The following is a 20,369-nucleotide window of genomic DNA, read 5'->3' as shown; positions in this document are numbered from 1 at the left end:
TGAATAAGACTTCAATATATTGAGGGTCAACAAAAAAATACAGTGTACACTGATATGCTTTCTTTTGAAGGAAAAAAATGATAAAGAAGCATGGTAGCTGGCCCTTGGCTCACTTCTTCTGGTTTATTTTCTGTGCTGCAAGTGGAACAGGCCTGTAAGAGAGATCTGAGGCCAGAGCTGCTTGGTTGTCCCATATGGCTTTTTGGGGTAGCTGTTATGTACATTTAGGTGGGTTCTTACCTCACTTTTGCCGGTTAGCACACTTGTGTCTCAGAATGACCAGGCTGTAAGCCTAAGGTACATCTGAGCAGATTTTGGCTTGTACCTATGTCAGCCTACTCCTCTGCTGCCTAACCCAATTGGGAAACATAGGGGGAAGCCAGCAGTGCTGAGCTGGGTGCAGGCACCAACACCCATTGTTCATCATCCTGAGGGGGCTTCTGGGGATCCCTAGCAAATAGCCTTTGGCCTGGAGCTATCTTTGCCTGCTCTTGACCTGCCTGCCCCACATGAAACAAACACAGACAGCAACCTTATTGGAGAAATCTCCAGTCCTGCTAATCCCAGAGACAAGCAAATGGCTAGAGGACAGCACAAGAACACAAACAACAAAACTCAGAACCATAGGACACCACTGAGGGAAAAAGTGGTTCTACTTAAACAACCGGACAAATACTAACACCCATGAAGCAAAAGGTTTTAAATCTAAGGTCATGAAAACCATAGAACCTTTGAAGGAGAGAAATATATCTCTCAAAGAAATACAGGAAAATCCACTCAAATGGATAATGGAGTTGAATAAATCATATAAAGAATCAAAGGACAATACAATCAAATATGAGAAAGAAATGTAATAAATGAATAAAATTATTCAAGACCTAAAAAGGGAATTAGAAGCAAAAAAGAAAACACAATCTGAAGAAACCTTGGATTGGAGAAATCTAAGGAAGAGAACAGGCACTGCAGACACAAGCAATCACAACAGAATACAAGAGATAGAGGAGAGAATATGAAGCATAGAAGATATGGTTGAAGTTTTTGAAACATCAGCAAAAGGAAATGTTAAAACTAAAAAGTTCTTGACACAAACCATTAAAGAAATCCAGAGCACTATAAAAACCAAACCTAAGAATAATGTGAATAGAAATGAGCATATACAGAGTGAGGAGGTCCCCCTCAGTCACAGTCATAGGGGAGAGGAGTTAGGGGAAAACAAGGGATGGGTTACCATTGAGATGTAATATGAATAAATTAATAAAAAAGAAATAAGAAAAAGGAGAAAACTCCAAGCTCAATAGCCCAGAAAATATTTTCAACAAAATCAAAGAAGAGAACTTACCCAACCTAAAGAAAGATATGACCATAAACATACAAGAAGCCTACAGAACTCCAAGTAGATTGAATCAGAAAAGAAAATCCTCCAACTTCATAATATTCAAAACACTAAATGGACAGAACAACAACAACAAAGAATGTTAAAAACTGCAAGAGAAAAAGGCTAAGTCCCATATAAAGGCAAATTTATTAGAATTACACTTGACTTCTAAACAGACACTCTGAAATCCAGAAGGGCCTGGACAAATGTCATGAAGACACTAAGACCACAGATGCCAACACAGACTACTCTACCTACACAACTTTCAATCAGCATAGATGGAGAAAACAAGACATTCCATGGCAAAACAAAGTTTAACCAGTACCCATGCACAAAGAAGATTCTGGAAGGAAAACACTAACCTAAGGAAACTAACAACCTGCCTCCCATTCTTAGCCCCACCCACTCCCCCACCCAACCCCTTCCCCCAGCTCCCCCTATGTTTAATGCCTTCCTGCATAGCCATATTTTCTCATGTTCTAAGGGTGTGAGTGCTCCAGGATATCAAATTATTTGAGTTGACTATGTGAAGTTCTGGAAAGAATAGATCCATTCCTCTGAGCTCCTGTTTTGATTGATAGTTATTTTCTCCCCTTTTCTGCGAGACTCAAGCATCCTTTATTGGGCTCACCTTGTTACTTAGCGTCTTTGGGTCTGTGGTTTGTAGCATGGTTATTCTGATTTTATCTGACTAATATTCGTGTATAAATGAGTACATACCCTGTTTGTCTTTCTAGGTCTGAGGTCTGAGTTGCCACACTCAGCATAGTCTTTTCTACTTCCAGCCATTTGCCTGCAAGTATCATGCTGTTATTGATTATAATAGCTGGGTAATATACTCCATTGTGAAAAAGCACCACACTCTTTTTCCCCATTCTTCAGCCGATGAGCATCTAGTGTGTTTTCAGTTTCAGGCTATTAAAAGTAAAATTGGAATGAACATTATTGGGTGTGATATGGTGAAGCATCTTTTGGGTAAGTGCCAAGGAGTGGAATAGCCATGTCTAGAGGTAGATATGTGAGGTGGCATGTCGGTGGGATTCGCTGGAGGAGGCCGATGTAGGAGAATCAAGAGTAGACAACTTTAATGTATACCCAGTTTCTAATTGTAGGGGACTTTCAGAATTATGTCCCATGGTCTCATAAGTTGTGAAGACTAGTGATGATTCTTGGTTATCTCCTGATTGGATCTTCTTCCACTTTCTGGCTATACCAAGCCTCCAACAGTAGAATCACTAGAGTCACTAGAACCAAGGCAGCCATCACCATCCATGTGAGATTTCCTGTGTGAACTTGGAGCTTAGAGGCTAATGGTTCTGTACAAAAAAATCAGGTGACATTAAAACATTCTCAAAATAAATGGTTTTGTATATAGTCCCTTTCCTCCTTGACAGAACTATATATGCTGTATCATCTCTTAGTGTAGAATTTTCCTTCTCACCTCATTCTTACATGGCCATGCTTTTTTCCATGTTCTAATTAGGAGTCTTAACTTCTCAACAGCATGAAATAATTAGAGTAGACTATATACAGACCTTAAAAGAAGGGAGCATTCCTCTGAGCTCCTCATGTTTTGGCTAATAATTATTTTCTATAAATGCATGTTCCAAGTGTCCCTACTGCTTTTTAAGCTAGGGAGTTATTATTAAGGGATTTGATGGACCCTGTACATTAAGCAAGGATAAGCCAGGAGTCTTTACCTGAGACCAGGAGGTCAAGTGGATCACTTGATTCTGACCACACTTGTTTATGGTTCCTAAAATAGCCGTAGCATCTGATTGTTCCATTGTGTTTGCGAGTCACAGAGTCCAGAAGAAAAAGAGCCTGGGATGGCTGGTTGGAATGTCTCTGTGAGTCCAGAGTCCATGACAGATTGTGTTTTCCTTCGTGGATGAGAATGAATCTTCCAAATGCCAGTGATGAGCTACACTACATGGTGATGGACTCTCCTGTGGTTACATCAAGGCTGGGCCAAACCAACAGCCTGGGTTTCTCATAGGCTCCTAGGATACAAGAGGAAGTATGTGAAATGAACTTTAGGTACCCACAATTTCCTTCATGCTTGGGCTCTAAGGCATGTGCTCCTAGAGAGTATACCTCGTTCTTAGGAGAAAACCCGTGCTAGGAAGCATGAATGTCCCCTCACCTGTCACCACCAGCTCCAGAATATCACTGTGCTCTGACAAGCCAGAAGAGCTCCTATAGGAACATGTATATATATCTGCATAGATGTCTGTCATGTGATCAATGTAGAACTTGCCCTTATTCATTCTTTCCAGAGGACTCTGGCTGACCATAGGAACTGTGCTTCTCTCTTTATGCAGTAGGTACTCCTGGGCCTTCCAGGAACCCTGACACCAAATAACTACAGATGAATATTTGGCAATCACAGGGCCTGGTTCTGCCCAGGGGCTTTGGAAGGAGTCCTGAAAAGAAATCAGACTGTGAGTCCCAGGGCATTCCTCCTTCAGACCCCATCTCTTAGCACAGAACACTCATAAGTATTATAGCATTACTCATAAATACCTTTTCCCATTCCCTTTGTGAAGAATTGACTCACTGGAGAACAAAGACAAGTCTGCTCTTCAGAGTGAAAAATTAAATCCTGGAACAACTGAAGACACTTACCTGCCAGTACTGCAGCCCTCTGTTCCACAATCAGACTTTGAAGAGAAAAACTCTTTCAGAGATTTTTGTTTCTGATAGCCAGGGTGGATCCCCTGGTATGTCCGTAGAGCATCAAACCTGGCTGTGAGGCACGGTCCCTTACAGTGTCCACTCCCCCTTGTTCATATCTCACCAAGGCACAGCAGCACTCTGAGCATGGAGATCATGGTGAGTCTCGGAAATGTTTTTATCTGTGCTCCTGTGGCTGTATGCCAATGAACTATACCACCACTGTACATGCTGTTGTCATTCTGAGGGTCGGTCCTTCCTGTCATGGGTTTGCCACATCATCACTCTCATGAGAAAGGGAACTTCTATTTTTCTCCAGCTCCCTAGCTTTGGTGATGTACTCAGTTCTCTGTAGAATCTTTTAAGAGCATGGTTTTTCCCTATTTATCAAAGCACTCCAGATATTTTGTGTGTTTTTCAAGCTCGGAAACCAATGTTAACATGTCACAGCATTTTAATTTACAATGAGAATCAATTCAAGGTCCCAGTTATGCAAAAGTGATGTTGGTCAAAACCAGCACAATGTTCTCTTAGACAAGACATAGTTATTATCTTACAACAGGAGGATATAACCTCAAGAAAGCTTCATAAGCTCAAGTCAAATATTGATTAGGACATGTCTCAGTCCAGAATACATTCTGTTTCTTCCCAAAGCTGCAGTGGACTTCCACAACTTTTGCTACAATGCTGCAACCCACTGGAGCCAAGGATCAGCATCTTCAAATTCTTTTGCTTCTTTTCACTTGTCTCTGTGGTGCTTGCATATGTATTTACTTGGCTGCCTTAAGAAGTTGTTACTATTATGTTGCAAAAAGCATTCATAAATCCTCCTCCAAGATCTTTAACTCCTGTCTGGTACTACAGGTAACAAGCTCAGGTACTGAGAACAAGAATGTATATACATTTGGTTCGATTATTCTCTTCAGGAGAGGAAATTTCCATTCTTCCACCCAAACTTTGATGACCGGTTCCAATTTTCCCAGAAACATACTAATAGCAACAAATCCTGCGGATGCTATTCTCTGAGGATGTCACGAAAAAAAGGAATGTGTTCTTTCTTTCAGTTTAAATAGCTGTGTTTTCCACATATGTTAATCATGGGATGGGGCATATATGTATTTTGCTATGGAAGATGGCAGTGTTTCACAGTACTTAGCCTCATGCTGACATTGTCCTTTGTTGTAGCAGGAGGTAAGAGAGAAAAAGGTAGAGGAATACTTGATGATGAAGCTGTTTAAAATGTTTCCAAGTTCAGATAAGGAGCCTTCGATCCTACTTTGGTTTAATAACCACCATTACATTTATTGGATGATATTTTTTTATTTGTATCAGCCAGTGGTACCTTTTAGGGGAGTATTAATTAGATGTATTGTTCATCTCATTTCAAGGAAAAGCCCCATAACACTATGCTTTTAATTTTTCTTGGACTAGAAGAGTACTTAGAAAATTGGCTTAGGGATTCCTAGCTAGAATACTAACAATCACCATTACCCATTAGACTTGACAACCTAGACGACATAAAGGACACAGTGGTTAAGCAGTCTCCACAAGTGGTAATATTTAATTTTTAAAATATATTTTATTAATTTATTCATATTACATCTCAATTGTTATCCCATCCCTTCTATACTCCCATTGCTCCCTTCCTCCCTCCCCTTACTTCCCTCCTCTATGACTGGGACTGGGACAGGACCTCTTCCCCCTGTATATGCTCATAGTGTATCAAGTCTCTTCTTGGTAGTCTGCTGTCCTTCCTCTGAGTGCCACCAGCCCTCCCCATCCAGGGGCCATGGTCAAATATGGGGCACCAGAGTTTGTATGAAAGTCAGACCCTACTCTCCACTCAACTGTAGAGAATGTCCTCTCCATTGACTAGATCTGGGTAGGAGTTGAAGTTTACTGCATGTATTGTCCTTTGCTGGTGCCATAGTTTGAACAGGACCCCTGGTCCCAGATCTGTCCATCATAATGTTCTTGTAGTTTTCTAGGACCCTCTGAATCCTTCTATTTCTCCATTCTCCCATGCTTCTCTCACCTGGAATCCAAATAGGATATCCTCCCTCTGTCCCACTTTCCTGGTAAGTGAAGACTTTCATGGGACATGCCCCTTTGGCTAGTGTCCAGATATAAGTAAGTATATACCATTTGACTCTTTCTGCTTCTGGGTTAACTCACTCATTATGAACATTTCTAGTTCAATCCATTTTTCCACAAATTTCTGGAATTCCTTGTTTTTAATAGCTGAGTAGTAGTCCATAGCGTAAATGTACCACAGTTTCTTTATCCATTCTTCTCCTGACGGACACTTAGGCTGTTTCCATGTTCTGGCTATTATGAATAAGGCTGCTATGAACATGATTGAGCAAATTTTCTTGTGTGCTGGAGCATCTTCTGGGTATATTCCAAGGAGTGGAATAGCTGGGTCTTGAGGAAGCCCTATTCCCATTTTTCTGAGATAGTACCAGATAGATTTCCAAAGTAGCTGTACTAATTTGCATTTCCACCAGCAATGAAGGAGTGTTCCTCTCTCCCCACATCCTCGCCAGCATGTGGTGTTGCTTGAATTTTTTATCTTAGCCATTCTGATGGGTGTAATATGGAATCTCACAGTTGTTTTGATTTGCATTTCCCTGATGACTAAGGATGTTGAGTGTTTCTTTAAACGTCTCTCAGCCATTTGATATTCCTCTGTTGAGAATTCTCTGTTTAGTTCTGAGCCCCATTTCTCAATTGAGTTATTCGGTTTAGTGAAGTTGAATTTCTTGAGTTCTTTTTATATATTTTGGATTTAGACTTTTGTCAGATGTACAGTTGGTGAAGATCTTTTTTCCCAGTCTGTAGGCTGTCACTTTGTTCTATTGACAGCGTCTCTTGCCTTACAGAAGCTTCTCAGCCCCATGAGGTCCCATTTATTAATTGTTGGCGTTAAGGCCTGGGTTGTTGGTGTTCTGTTGAGGGAGTTGTCTCCTATGCCATTGTGTTCCAGGCTCTTGCCCACTTTTTCTTCTAAGTGATTTAGTGTCTCTGGTTTTATGTTGAGGTCTTTGTTTTAGAGCTACCTTCTTGGATTCTTGTAAGACTTCTTTTCCTTCTGATGTAAGAGCCAAAGACCAAACTTTCTGGTGCTTGCATGACATGCTCTGCTGAAACTGTCTTCATTTCAGATTTGTTGCAAATCTCACTTGCTTCAGAAGATATAAGGTGAAAAAATCAGTGGATCAGATCACTATCAGCTCTCAGGCATCGTTGGCCACCAGGATATTAGGGAGAGTCTCTTTGAGCATCTTAGTTATAGCAGCTCTGGGGAGAGAGAGAGATCCTCATTGATGGCAGACAAGGAAGCCATCGTACCTTCCTGCCTTTTGAACCCCAACTTTCAAACTCTTCTCTTCCCTGGTCCATCACTCCACAAAGGCACCCTTGGAGAGGGATGTCAGGGCCTGGGAAGCTCAGCAAAGAAGGCATAAAGACCAGGAAGCAGGAGCAGGTTTGTGGTCCAGGAATACCGACTATGTGAGAGGGTTTAGTGTGACTATGAAGGAAGGTCAGGGGGCTGAGGTCTCTGGGGACACTACTCCCAGGACTAAAGTCTGAATAACCACCCTCCAAGTCGCCTCAGACTGACTGGCAGTGTTGCCTAACCGAACCTAAATGGTGCAGGAGCACATGCCAAACCCAAGAGTACCAAGCCAGCCTCTGAACCAGGAGGACACCCAGCAGGCCTGGCTCTATAGAGGCAGAGTTGACTTGGCTACCACCACCAGCAACGGTTACTGCCGCTTAGGCCACACCATCCTTCAGGCACCCAGGCCACTGCCTCACACGTCTGCCAAAAACCCAGCTGACCATAAGCAGGCTGCCTGAGAATAGGAGCCACAGCTTTGCCTTTGTGGCCACAAGCAGGCTGTGGAAACCTAAGTAGGCAAGGGAGATCCAGATGTTTTGAGAACATGATAAACTTTATCTTTCAATCATATAAAATATTCTTAGCATAATTTGATTCTCTCTATAATAAGGAAAGTTCCTCACATTTGATGTGAGTTCATTTCACAATATATTTTTGTACTTCTGCAGAGAAATAGGAAAACTTAATCAAGGAATACTGGCTTTGCACACCTTTCTCAATGTAGTCAGAAAATCACCAGCTATTTTCACAGTGAATTCAATCCTGAAGGTGTGGAGATCAAGACTTACCTCACAGATAGATGGATAGATCTCAAAACACTCGTTCTGAGTGTGCTAACGCAGTACCAGAAATAGAAACATCATATTCTTTTTCCCATTTTTAGGTGGTAGCCCTGGAATATCAGATGTGTATGCCCCATTTAGAATACTCATAGATATCAGGAAATTAGTCGGTGGCAAGTGAGTGGCCTATCAGTGTCAGGATTCTTATGGAATCTTCGTGTCTACTGGCTTTGGCATGACCAGGATGAAGGAGAAAAGGAATTATCTGCCATAGACAGCTGTGAATCCTTTTAGTTAGACCATGACTGCCCTGTAAAGACATGCCAACAGGCACAAGTGGACCAAATACTGTAGAAGAATCCAGTCACGTTTTAAATGGCAATAAAGCTCACTCAATAAGGTAATCCATTCCCGGTACCAGTATGGCCTCAGGAACTTGTGGCTACACATGTCATGTGTCCTAGAGCTGAACATAGTATCATGATTCTGCCAAAAAATGCTACAGTTGTAAAATAAAAAAACTACAGTGGCTTACAACTACACCCAAACCAAGCAATCCCTCAATTGTCAGCATAGAAGTTCTGTCTGCATGAATGTGAACACACAGTTCCACAACTGGTATCATGTATGCACCATAAGACACTGTGGAATGCTGTAGCCTAAATGGGACATATTTAAAATATCACATCCTATGATGTTTTCAGGATTATTTCAGGGAGAGAAAGAATTTCTTAGAAGAGACAGAAGTGTGATACCACCCTCAAATATTGATTATGCACTCAATAGATGGTGATCATTGCCACCCATGTCAGAGATTTTAAGGTAAATGGATGGAAGGGGCCAAATCATAGTCAGTGAGGTACTTCAGTCTCCAAATAGCAAATACAACGTGTTCTTTCTTAACTGTGGATCCTCCATCTTAGGCTTTAGATTTCCATATATCCTTAAGGAACAGAAGTAACCTACTATGGACAAAGGAACTTTGGGAAGGAAGCTGAGATGGAGCTGTAGAGGGATATAGTAATGTATAGGTGCCACGGAGATGGAATTAGGGAGAGTAATCAGAGTAATATTGATAGATAGGTAAAGAGGCTGAACACTAAAGATGCTTGTAAAACAAGACATAGGGAAGCATATTGTTTTCCAATCTTACTTAAGAATACTTTAAACACATATATCAACATGGGCTTATGCCTCATGCAATTATCATTCACTTCCAAGAAACCTGCATTATGTAGGGAAAATTCCACTGCCTAGTCAGGAAATCTCACTACAAGTTTTTGGTCAGTGCCTCCTAGAGACTTCCACAATTACACACAATTACAGGTCTTTGCTATTGTCCTTTCTTGCCTCCTAGAAGTTGAAGGTAACAACTTATTGTGGATACAGCGCAGATTAGCAGCTTTGTCCTTCTTTGCAATTATTGTTGAGTGTGTTCTTGACTACTAGTATCCTTTGAAATGTTTCAATGTTCTACATTTTAAAATCGATAAGAGACCTTGGTAATCATCCCTGAGTTTTGTCCATTTACTCATCATTATTGTCCAGTCATGTCAGGAAGAGTACTTATGCATTTATTATTCAGTTTTCATACACTCATTTCAATACCCACTAATTCCTACAATAAAAATACTATGCTCTTTCTTTTTCTTTTTCAGACTTCCATATTGGTAACTGTATTTTATTTCTTTATCATACTTTTTACTGTAGATTTTTAAAGAATTTTTTTCATTTTGGTAATGCCTGTAGAGCCATTTTCTCTGCTGTAAACTTATGAATGTTTTACTTGTGGCATTTCCTACCTATTACTTTAGCCCATGGAAATGAAAACCACAAAAACTAAAATTTGGCATAAATGGAAGACTTTCATATATGTCCCTGGGTGCATCAGTCATAAAAGTAGGTTATCATCTGTGGTCTTCTTATACCATTTACTTGGTACAGCATAAACTTTGAAATCATAGGTTCAATCCATCTCTTATGTAAAGATCACATATGCTTCCATTGTCTCCTGTTCATATACATCTATATGCTTAAGTCTGTGACTCATTAGAATAATTTTACATGATCTGATCTATACTTTTTACTTAAGCCTTATTAATTATTCTGGAATTTTTTATTTGACATTAAAAATAAAATGGGGCAGTGGGGAATGGGTCGTGTCACATGCTGGTAGGCTGCCCTTGTGGGAGCTAGTGTGTTTGGAAAGGGTCAACGACTGAAGGGAAAGGGAAGCATAGTGATTGTCACTAGAGTAGAAAAGGGATTTTAGAGGAGTGCATGTGAGATTTAGTCAAGGTGCTTTCTGGGCCCCTGAGAAGACACGCCTAGGTGTGTGCGTACAAGTATACAAGTATAAAGTCTTATTCTTCCAGTGATAAGAACCTTAGAAAGCAACACAACGGATAAGTGGGGACCACTGTATGTCTTCACCTCTGTAAGACAGCTACAAAGAAAGCAATTGCAGTGAGGATGGAACAAGATGACTTGTGTGTAACCTGATTAAAAAACAAACAAACAAAAGCTGTATAGTAGCCATCTCTGCTTTCTGTCTTTGTGCTCTGTCCCAAGATGTGAGCAGTGTGAGTGTCCTTAGCCCATGGGAAGGTACAGATGTCCTGCTTTCTTCTGCTTGGGGAGATGTTTTTCGACATTGGTAGGGTAGTGAGCCAGGGGAGCTCTGCCAAGTTCACAAGCTTGCTTGCTCTCTTCCTGAGGGTGAAGACTAGGAGGATATTCAGATGTGGGGTTTTAGCTGTATTTTGAAATGCTCCCATCAACGCCATGATGCTGGTCCACTCTAGACCTTTCTCAAGTCCTCTCCTCTCTTGATCAGGAAGACATGGCTAGAGTCCCTGCACGTGTTCTTCTGGAGAGCATTCCATAACTGGTTCCAGTCAGGATGCAAAAGGAAGTCGTGAGGAGGAAGCAAACTGAAGTCACCAGGGAAGAGAAACCCAGAAGGAAAAGGGCAGGTGAGGCTTCTGATGCCCATGGCCCTTCAACTCGGCATGGCAGCCAGGTGAAGTGAGCCTGTCTTGCGGAGGCAGGTCTAGGTTTTTGACTGCCCCTTGCAGGAAATTTTCACAGAAAGACACCCTCAGCACCCTCAGCACCTTCAGCACTATGGAGCAAACAGGCTCAGAGTGCACATAGCAGCTGAAGGGCAGTGGGGAAGGGGTCGTGTCACATGCTGGTAGGCTACCCTTGTGGGAGCTAGTATGTTTGGAAAGGATCAAAGCCTGAAGGGAAAGAGAAGCATAGTGATTGTCACTAGAGTAGAAAAGGGATTTTAGAGGAGTGCATGTGAGATATAGTCAAGGTGCTTTCTGGGACCCTGAGAAGACAGGCCTAGGTGTGTGCATACAAGCATACAGTTTTACTATGGAACTTTGTGGAACAACTGTGCATTGTTGATCTAATGCATCCATTCTGCTTCTTCCACCTGACTTCATGGCTAATTCCAGCCCATAGGTCTTAGCGTAGAGGCATATTCTGGGGTAGAAGTATGGGTTTGACAGATTTGAAATCGCGGCTATAGGCTTGAATTCTGACAAGTGTGCACATGAGACACTTGCAGGAGGTAAAAAGGTTCACCGTAGGCTTGTCCACACCACTTTGAGATGTCGGAGAATGAGAACTCCCTGTTCTTCCAAAGAGAGCAAACACCCCGTCCCCCCCAAAAAATCTGGGAGACATAAAAAATGGACATACCTGGGCCAGGGGTAGAGAAGAGATGGCTTGCTTTATGTTGGGTCTTCCCCCCCCCCCCGGGAACTCCTTTCTAATCTCACTTAGATGATTTTTGTTCAAGATCTATACCAGAGGCAGGAGTGTGTTCTGATATGGCAGCTGACCTATATTTTTATTAGAACCCTTTCTCACATATCCTCATTGTTCTGATGACATGTCTTGTGTCTGCCACAGGCTGGATGTTCTTTAGTGTCCATCTAGTTTTCATAACTATAAGTATATTGCTTTGAAATATACTTCAATACCCATTCGCATACTCCTAAAGATAAGTATATTGGTATATTATTGAGGACTGATCTTCATGTGTAATTGAACTTAGGAGAACAGTCATATTTAGACATAGCCCCAAGAAAAAGCTCATGTAACAACTTAATTTGCTATAGTGTGCCCATCAGAACTATTTCAGAGACATATTTACATGCATATAAATTTTGATAATTTCTTTTATCATGATGTTTTTCATTTTTCTTCTTTGAGATTTACATAAATATGCATAATGCATATTGCCCTTCTCCACCATAACTCTATTATTTCAAACAGGTCTTGAAACTTTTCCTGCCAATCTCCCTTCCAACTTTATTTCTCCTTTATTTTTAGGATTTCTGTTTGTTTTGGTATAAATCCAAAGTCTGGTAGACAAATGTTCTTAGAACAATAATCTGTCAAGCTGACCTTTTTTTATGTCTACATGTAGTTGCCTTGTTTAGCTGAACTAACTGAGAAGTAGGTTATCATAAATTCCTTACCATATACAATCCCTAAGCCACTTTATGTCCTTTAGAATACATATACTGGTTTTACACATCTTTATTTTTTCTCCTTTATTAATTTATTCTTGTTACATCTCAATGGTTATCCCATCCCTTGTATCCTCCCATTCTTCCCTCCCTCCCATTTTCCCCTTATTCCCCTCCCCTATGATTGTTCCTGAGGGGGATTACCTCCCCCTGTATATGTTCATAGGGTATCAAGTCTCTTCTTGGTAACCTGCTGTCCTTCCTCTGAGTGCCACCAGATCTCCCCCTCCAGGGGACATGGTGAAAGGTGAGGCACCAGAGTATGTGAGAAAGTAATATCCCACTCTCCACTCTACTGTGGAGAGTGTTCTGACCATTGGCTAGATCTGGGTAGGGGTTTAAAGTTTACCACCAGTATTGTCCTTGGCTGGTGCCTTAGTTTGAGCGGGACGCCTGGGCCCAAATCTGACTATCATAATGTTCTACTTGTAGGTTTCTAGGACCCTCTGGATCTTCTACTTTGCCATTTTCCCATGCTTCCCTCATCTAGAGTCCCAATAGAATGTCCTCCCCTCTGTCTCAGTTTCCTGGTAAGTGAAGGTTTTCGTGGGACCTGCCCCTTGGGCTAATATGCACATATAAGTGAGTATATACCATTTGAGTCTTTCTGCTTCTGACACATCTTTATTTTTTAAAAGATTTACTTTTCACACTAGTTCCCTCTCTTTCTGATATATGTTGTGAATTTGTCTGAGTCTGAGTTTGTGTGTGTGTGTGTGTGTGTGTGTGTGTGTTTGTGTGTGTGTGTGTTCCATGGTTGTATCTGCTGTGAGAATTCAGAAAGTCAGAAGTGTCAGATCTCGTTGAGCTGAAGTTAAAGGCAGTGGTGTACTCATAACTAAACTGGGATCTTCTGGAGTATCATTCAGGGCTCTTTAAGACTGAGGTTATTTTCAGCCTCATCACTCAACTCTCTAATCTCTACACAATCATCTTGACATCCTGATTCTTCACAGAAGTGTTTTAACTTCAGCTCCATTTTCTGTTCTACCCATCAACAGAGAAGGGAGAACATGATTCATGCAATATCAGAAAATACAAAAAGGAATTTTCTGAAAACAAAGTAGAAGTGATAATTTATTTCAAGGTTTATTTCACATTTTCTGGACAACTGCCTCATTTTTCTGCTCACAGAAGGCAGACAATGACCTCCAAAATCATACATTTGTAATAAGATGTATGATTAAAAGAAAATATACTAACAAAAGAAGGTGTATATTTTCATAAAATTGTTATTGGCATATGATGACTTTTTTGTTCATGGCAATATATATCGACATATATAATTGTGTCCCTTTGCTATATTTATATTTAGTCCTCTATGTCTCTAGTGATTTCATAACTATATGCATATTATTATTTTCATATATACTTTAACACCCATTTGCTTACTCCCAAAGAGAAGTGCAATTTCATTTCATTTCTTTCTTGATGATTTTGTAGACCGTCACTAATAACATTTTTAATATTTGCATCTGGTAAAATAATTCATACATGAACGGTGGTGATATTGGTGTCTCATAATGAGATTTACAGAATGCTTACATTACAGGTACAGATTTGGTTAGAGAGCAGCAACTGGAGTTTATCCTGTCTGTGTCTCTTTGTATAATGAACTGTACAAAGTCAATTGAATTTAGGGGAAAGAGATAGCTTCTGTAATGGGAAAATCAATTAAGTTGTGATGTGATCTATACCATTTCTGTAAATTCCACGAACTTTAAGAAGAGAAGGGGTGTGCTCATTGTTACCACTGATAGGTTGAGTACTGGTACGGTGATAGCACACTCTGCATTCTTCCTTAGTGTCTTCTTTGACATATATTAGGAAGCTGAGAAAGCTTTCAGTGTTCTCTTGGTACTCTTATAGGGTTTGGCATTGCAACTAATTAACAAAATTCTCAAAGCATAGATTCAGAAGCAAGCCCAAGTAACTTATATGGGAATAGAAGTTTTAATATGACAAGGTAATCAATCAGGAATTTAATACATTTCAAAACATCCAACCATGGTGACTTATACAACCTGAAACATTTAAAGAAGTTTGCTGAAGACAAGTGTGGAGGTCCTTACAAGACGTTCTGAGAATTTACCACAAGATCAAGAAGACCTATTGGAGTAGTCTGTGAAGTTCAACAACCAACACCAAATGAACGTGGCGTTTGACAAGTGGAAGAAGAATGGTTAATATGGGTGAATTGGAGTATACAGAAGCACTGCTCCTGTAATACACCCTATTTTGTTACTGTTTTTACCATCACTTGTAGCCATGGATACTTGCCCATTGAATAGTTCCCAAGTCAATTCCCTAAGAGAGATAATTCACATCTTTGGGGAGTTTCTGGTTTTATTTCTTCTAGGAGTTAGAAAAAATTAAGTCTAACTATGAGTAGGTTTTCTTTCTGTTCTAGATTAACCATGACATTCTGTTTTCTCCTTCATTCCCATCGTTTAACTGTCTTATCAGCCTGCTTCCCTTGGCTAACACCTGGAACTGCAAGACCACTGAGCTTTATCTTGAGATAGGATTAGGATTCTTAAGAGAAAAATGAATCTGGGAATACAGAAGAGATAGAACAGACATTTCTTCATCTACTAGTAGTAGTGAGGGAGTGTTTGATTTTCAAGACAAAACAAATGACTGGATGCACAGGCCAGTTATCAGGAGATATGATGCTGATAGCTATTCTTAACTGTCAACTTTATTGTTTCTGGAATTGACCAAAATGCAAATAATTGTCACATTTGTAAGGAACTTTTAAATTTACTTTCCATTTTATCTTATTTTTGTTCATCTTACATCCCTAATGTTTCCCCCTACTCCTCTGTTCCCCCTCCTACCCCACTGTCTTACTTCCTCTACCCTCCCTTCCCCATCCTCAGGAAAGGGAGCCCCCCAATAACCCACTCAAAATCACCAAGTCACATAAAAATGGAACACATTGTCTTCCACTGAAGCTAGGGAAGGAGGGCCCAGTTGTGGGGAACTGATAGTAATACAGACATCAAGGTCAATTTCACAGTCTGCTCCTGGTTCCATTACTAGTGGCCCACAGAGAGACTATGATTCCCATTTTCTCCAAATGTGTAAGGGACCTAGGTACAGCCCAGGCCTGGTCTTTAGCTAGTGATTCAATCTCCAAAAGCCCCTGTGGATCCTGTTTGGTTGACTCTTGCTCCTCTACTGGAGTTCTTGTCCTCTCCAGGACCACCTAACCTCCCACTAACTCTTCCACAAGGCTTCCCAAGCTCTGCTTAATGACTAATGCAATATGTTTAGGTCTGTTGGTAGGTGGAGACTCTCAGAAGGCTGCTATGCTCGGTTCTGATTGTGAGCATATAAAAGTTTCCATAAGGTAATGAGTTGGCTTTCTCTTGTGCAGAGGGTCTTCTGTTGGGCCAGGAATTGGCTGGACATGGTTTTAATCTTTGCTCTATCTTTATACCTGCGCATCTTGTAGGCCGAGTATGTTTTGGGGTCTACGTTTTTTGGGTGGCTTGGTGTTCCCCTCCTTCCACTAGAAATTCTGTCTAACTAGAAGTTGGCTTCTTCAGTCTCTATGATCCATGATACAAGCAGTCTTAGCTGGCATCAACAGTATATATTCTTAGGAGCCTCCTCTGTCACAGGTCTCCCACTTGTCTGAACAATACCACCCCCAATTGTTTCTCTTATCTCTGCAAGCCCTCTGGCCTCCCTCCACACTGTCCCCACATCTTATCTCCACCCTCATTTTCTGCCCCACTTCCTCTCCTATCCTGTTTCCTTTTTTCACCCACTTAAGCTGTCTATTCTATTTCCCTTTTTGAATGAGATTCAAGCATCATTCCTAGCCCCCCACCTTGATGTTTAGCTGGTTCAAGTCAGTGAATTGTCATATGATTATCCTGTGCTATGTGGCCAATATCTGCTTATACATTAGTGCACACTATGTGTGTCTTTCAGCGTCTGGGTTACCTCACTTGGGATGATATTTTCTAGTTTCATCCATTTGCCTGCAAGTTTCATTATTTCCTTTTTTAGAAAGCAGCAGAGTAGTAATATTCATTGTGTAAATGTACCATATTTTCTTTATCCATTCTTCATTTCAGAAATATCTGGTTTGTCCACCTTCTGACTATAACAAATAAAACTATTATGAACATAGAAAAGCATGTTTCCTTATCGTATGGAGGGCCTCTTTTGGGTATATGAACAGAAGTGGTGCTGCTGGATCGTGAGGTAGAGCCATTCCCAATTATCTAAGAAAGCACCAGATTGAAGCCCAAGATGGTTGTACAAGTTTGCATTCCCAGAAACAATGGAGGAATATTCAAGGGCCTTTACCTAATCAAATATTGTAACAAAAATGACCTACTTCTACTCTGAAACTTTGAGAAGGAAAAACAGGCCTTTAATTAAGATTTTTTTAATGAAGTGACAATTTTCACTTGCAATCTGTGCTAGACCTTCTCCTGATGCCTTACATAAATGACACTGAACAAGGAAGCTTGCTCTCTCTCTCTCTTTACCTGCTAAGTCTTATTCGCCACAGCCAGGCCTCTTCTTCCCTGCTGTTAGGGACTAATTATTTGTGATTATTTCAAACACCATCTGAGGTATCCTGCATTGTGTACTGAGCAAACTGTAGGTTCTTAGAACTTCTACTCATAAGCAACCATCCATCGATTTGCAGGATGAATGTAACCCATTTTATTATATCACCTCTGTGTATATATAGTAGATTCATTACTAATAAAAGCATTCAATAATCACAATAGAACCAAGTGTTTTCCCACATGTCAAACCAAAAAAAGCCTTCATTTTCTTAGAATGAATAATTTTATTTTCTGTTTTTGCAGTGAGTAGGACTTCAATATATTGAGGGTCAACAAAAAAAATACAGTTTACACTGATATGCTTTCTTTTGAAGGAAAAAATGATAAAAGACCATGGTCGCTGGCACCTGGCTCACTTCTTCTGGTTTATTTTCTGTGCTGCAAGTGGGACAGGCCTGTAAGAGAGATCCAAGGCCAGAGCTGCATGGTTGTCCCATATGGCTCTTTGGGATAGCTGTTATGTACATTTAGGTGGGTTCTTGCCTCATCTTTGCCGGTTAGCACACTTGTGTCTCAGAATGACCAGGCTGTAAGCCTAAGGTACATCTGAGCAGATTTTGGCTTGTACCTATGTCAGCCTGCTCCTCTGCTGCCTAACCCAATTGGGAAACATAGGGGGAAGCCAGCAGTGCTGAGCTGGGTGCAGGCACCAACACCCATTGTTCATCATCCTGTGGGGGCTTCTGGGGATCCCTAGCAAATAGCCTTTGGCCTGGAGCTATCTTTGCGTGCTCTTGACGTGCCTGCCCCACATGGAACAAACACAGACAGCAACCTTATTGGAGACATCTCCAGTCCTGCTAATCCCAGAGGCAAGCAAATGGCTAGAGGACAGCACAAGAACACAAACAACAAAACTCAGAACCATAGGACACCACTGAGGGAAAAAGTGGTTCTACTTAAACAACCAGACAAATACTAACACCCATGAAGCAAAAGGTTTTAAATCTAAGGTCATAAAAACCATAGAACCTTTGAAGGACAGAAATATATCTCTCAAAGAAATACAGGAAAATCCACTCAAATGGATAATGGAGTTGAATAAATCATATAAAGAATCACAGGATAATATAATCAAACATGAGAAAGAAATGTAATAAATGAATAAAATTATTCAAGACCTAAAAAGGGAATCAGAAGCAACAAAGAAAACACAATCTGAAGCAACCTTGCATTTGAGAAATCCAGGGAAGAGAACAGGCACTGCAGACACAAGCAATTACAACAGAATACAAGAGATAGAAGAGAGAATATGAAGCATAGAAGATATGGTTAAATTTTTCGATACATCAGTCAAAGAAAAATTTAAAAATAAAAGGTTCCCGACACAAACCATTAAAGAAATCCAGAACACTATAAAAGCCAAACCTAAAAATAGTGGGGAATAGAAAAAGGAGAAAACTCCAAACTCAATAGCCCAGGAAATATTTTCAACAAAATCAAAGAAGAAAACTTTCCCAATCTAAAGAAATAAATGACCATAAACATACAAGAAGCCTACAGAACTCCAAGTAGATTGAATCAGAGGTAGAAATGATCATAATGAGTGAGTTAACCCAGAAGCAGAAAGACTCAAATGGTATATACTCACTTATATCTATCTGCATATTAGCCCAAGGGGCATATCCCACGAAAGCCTTCACTTACCAGGAAACTGAGACAGAGGGGAGGACATTCTATTGGTACTCTAGATGAGAGAAGCATGGGAGAATGGCAGAGTAGAAGGATCCAGAGGGTTCTAGAAACCTACAAGTAGAACATTATGATAGGCAGATTTGGGCCCAGGGGTCCTGCTCAAACTAAGGCACCAGCCAAGGACAATACAGGCGGTAAACCCTAAACCCATATCCAGATCTCACCAATGGACAGAACATTCTCTTCAGTAGAGTGGAGAGTGGGATATTACTTTCTTACATACTCTGATGCCTCACCTTTGACTATGTCCCCTGGAGGGGGAGACCTGGTGGCACTCAAAGGAAGGACAGCAGGTTACCAAGAAGAGACTTGATACCCTATGAGCATATACAGGGGGAGGTAATCCCCCACAGGAACAGTCATACAGGAGGGCAATAAGGGGAAAAGAGGAGGGAGAGAAGAATGGGAGGATACAAAGGATGGGATAACCATTGAGATGAAACAAGAATAAATTAATAAAGGAAAAAAATTAAAAAAAAAGAAAATCCTCCAACTTCATAATATTCAAAACACTAAATGTACAGGACAACAACAACAAGAACAACAAAGAATGTGAAAAACTGCATGAGAAAAAGGCTAAGTGTCATATAAATGCAAATTTATTAGAATTACACTTGACTTCTAACAGACACTCTGAAATCCAGAAGGGCCAGGACAAATGTCATCAAGGCACTAAGAGACCACAGATGCCAACACAGACTACTCTACCTACAGAACTTTCAATCAGCATAGATGGAGAAAACAAGACATTCCATGACAAAACGAAGTTTAACCAGTACCCATACACAGAGAAGATTCTGGAAGGAAAACACTAACTTAAAGAAAATAACAACCTGCCTCCCATTCTTAGCCCCACCCACTCCCCCACCCAACCCCTTCCGCCAGCTCCCCCTATATTTAATGCTTTCCTGCATAGCCATAATTTCTCATGTTCTAATGGTGTGAGCGCTCCAGGATATCAAATTATTTGAGTTGACTATTTGAAGTTCTTGAAAGAATAGATCCATTCCTCTGAGCTCCTGTTTTGATTGATAGTTATTTTCTCCCCTTTTCTGCGAGACTCACGCATCCTTTATTGGGCCCACCTCGTTACCTAGCGTCTTTGGGTCTGTGGTTTGTAGCATGCTTATTCTGATTTTATGTGACTGATATTCGTGTATAAGTGAGTACATACCCTGTTTGTTTTTCTAGGTCTGAGGTCTCAGTTGCCACACTCAGCATAGTCTCTTCCACTTCCAGGCATCTGCCTGCAAGTATCATGCTGTTATTGATTATAATAGTTGGGCA

At 40.7% G+C, this 20,369-nt stretch overlaps 1 protein-coding gene across 1 annotated transcript in view; it reads right to left on the bottom strand.

The window, feature by feature from the left end:
* LOC311590898 (leukocyte immunoglobulin-like receptor subfamily B member 3) overlaps positions 1–4,400 on the bottom strand; it is a 32,953-nt gene extending 28,553 nt beyond the window's left edge. Inside the window, exon 1 of the mRNA XM_084770193.1 lies at positions 4,176–4,400. Within this exon, the coding sequence (XP_084626319.1) occupies positions 4,176–4,317 (142 nt within the window). The 5' untranslated portion in view covers positions 4,318–4,400. The remainder of the gene's footprint in view (positions 1–4,175) is intronic.
* Between the last annotated feature and the right edge of the window lie 15,969 nt (positions 4,401–20,369).

This window comes from Acomys minous (genome assembly GCF_964271855.1).
Source record: "Acomys minous genome assembly, chromosome: 20".
In the NCBI taxonomy this organism is placed as follows: domain Eukaryota; kingdom Metazoa; phylum Chordata; class Mammalia; order Rodentia; family Muridae; genus Acomys; species Acomys minous.
Note: the sequence above shows the minus strand (reverse complement) of the source record. Positions and strands in the feature narration are given on the sequence as shown.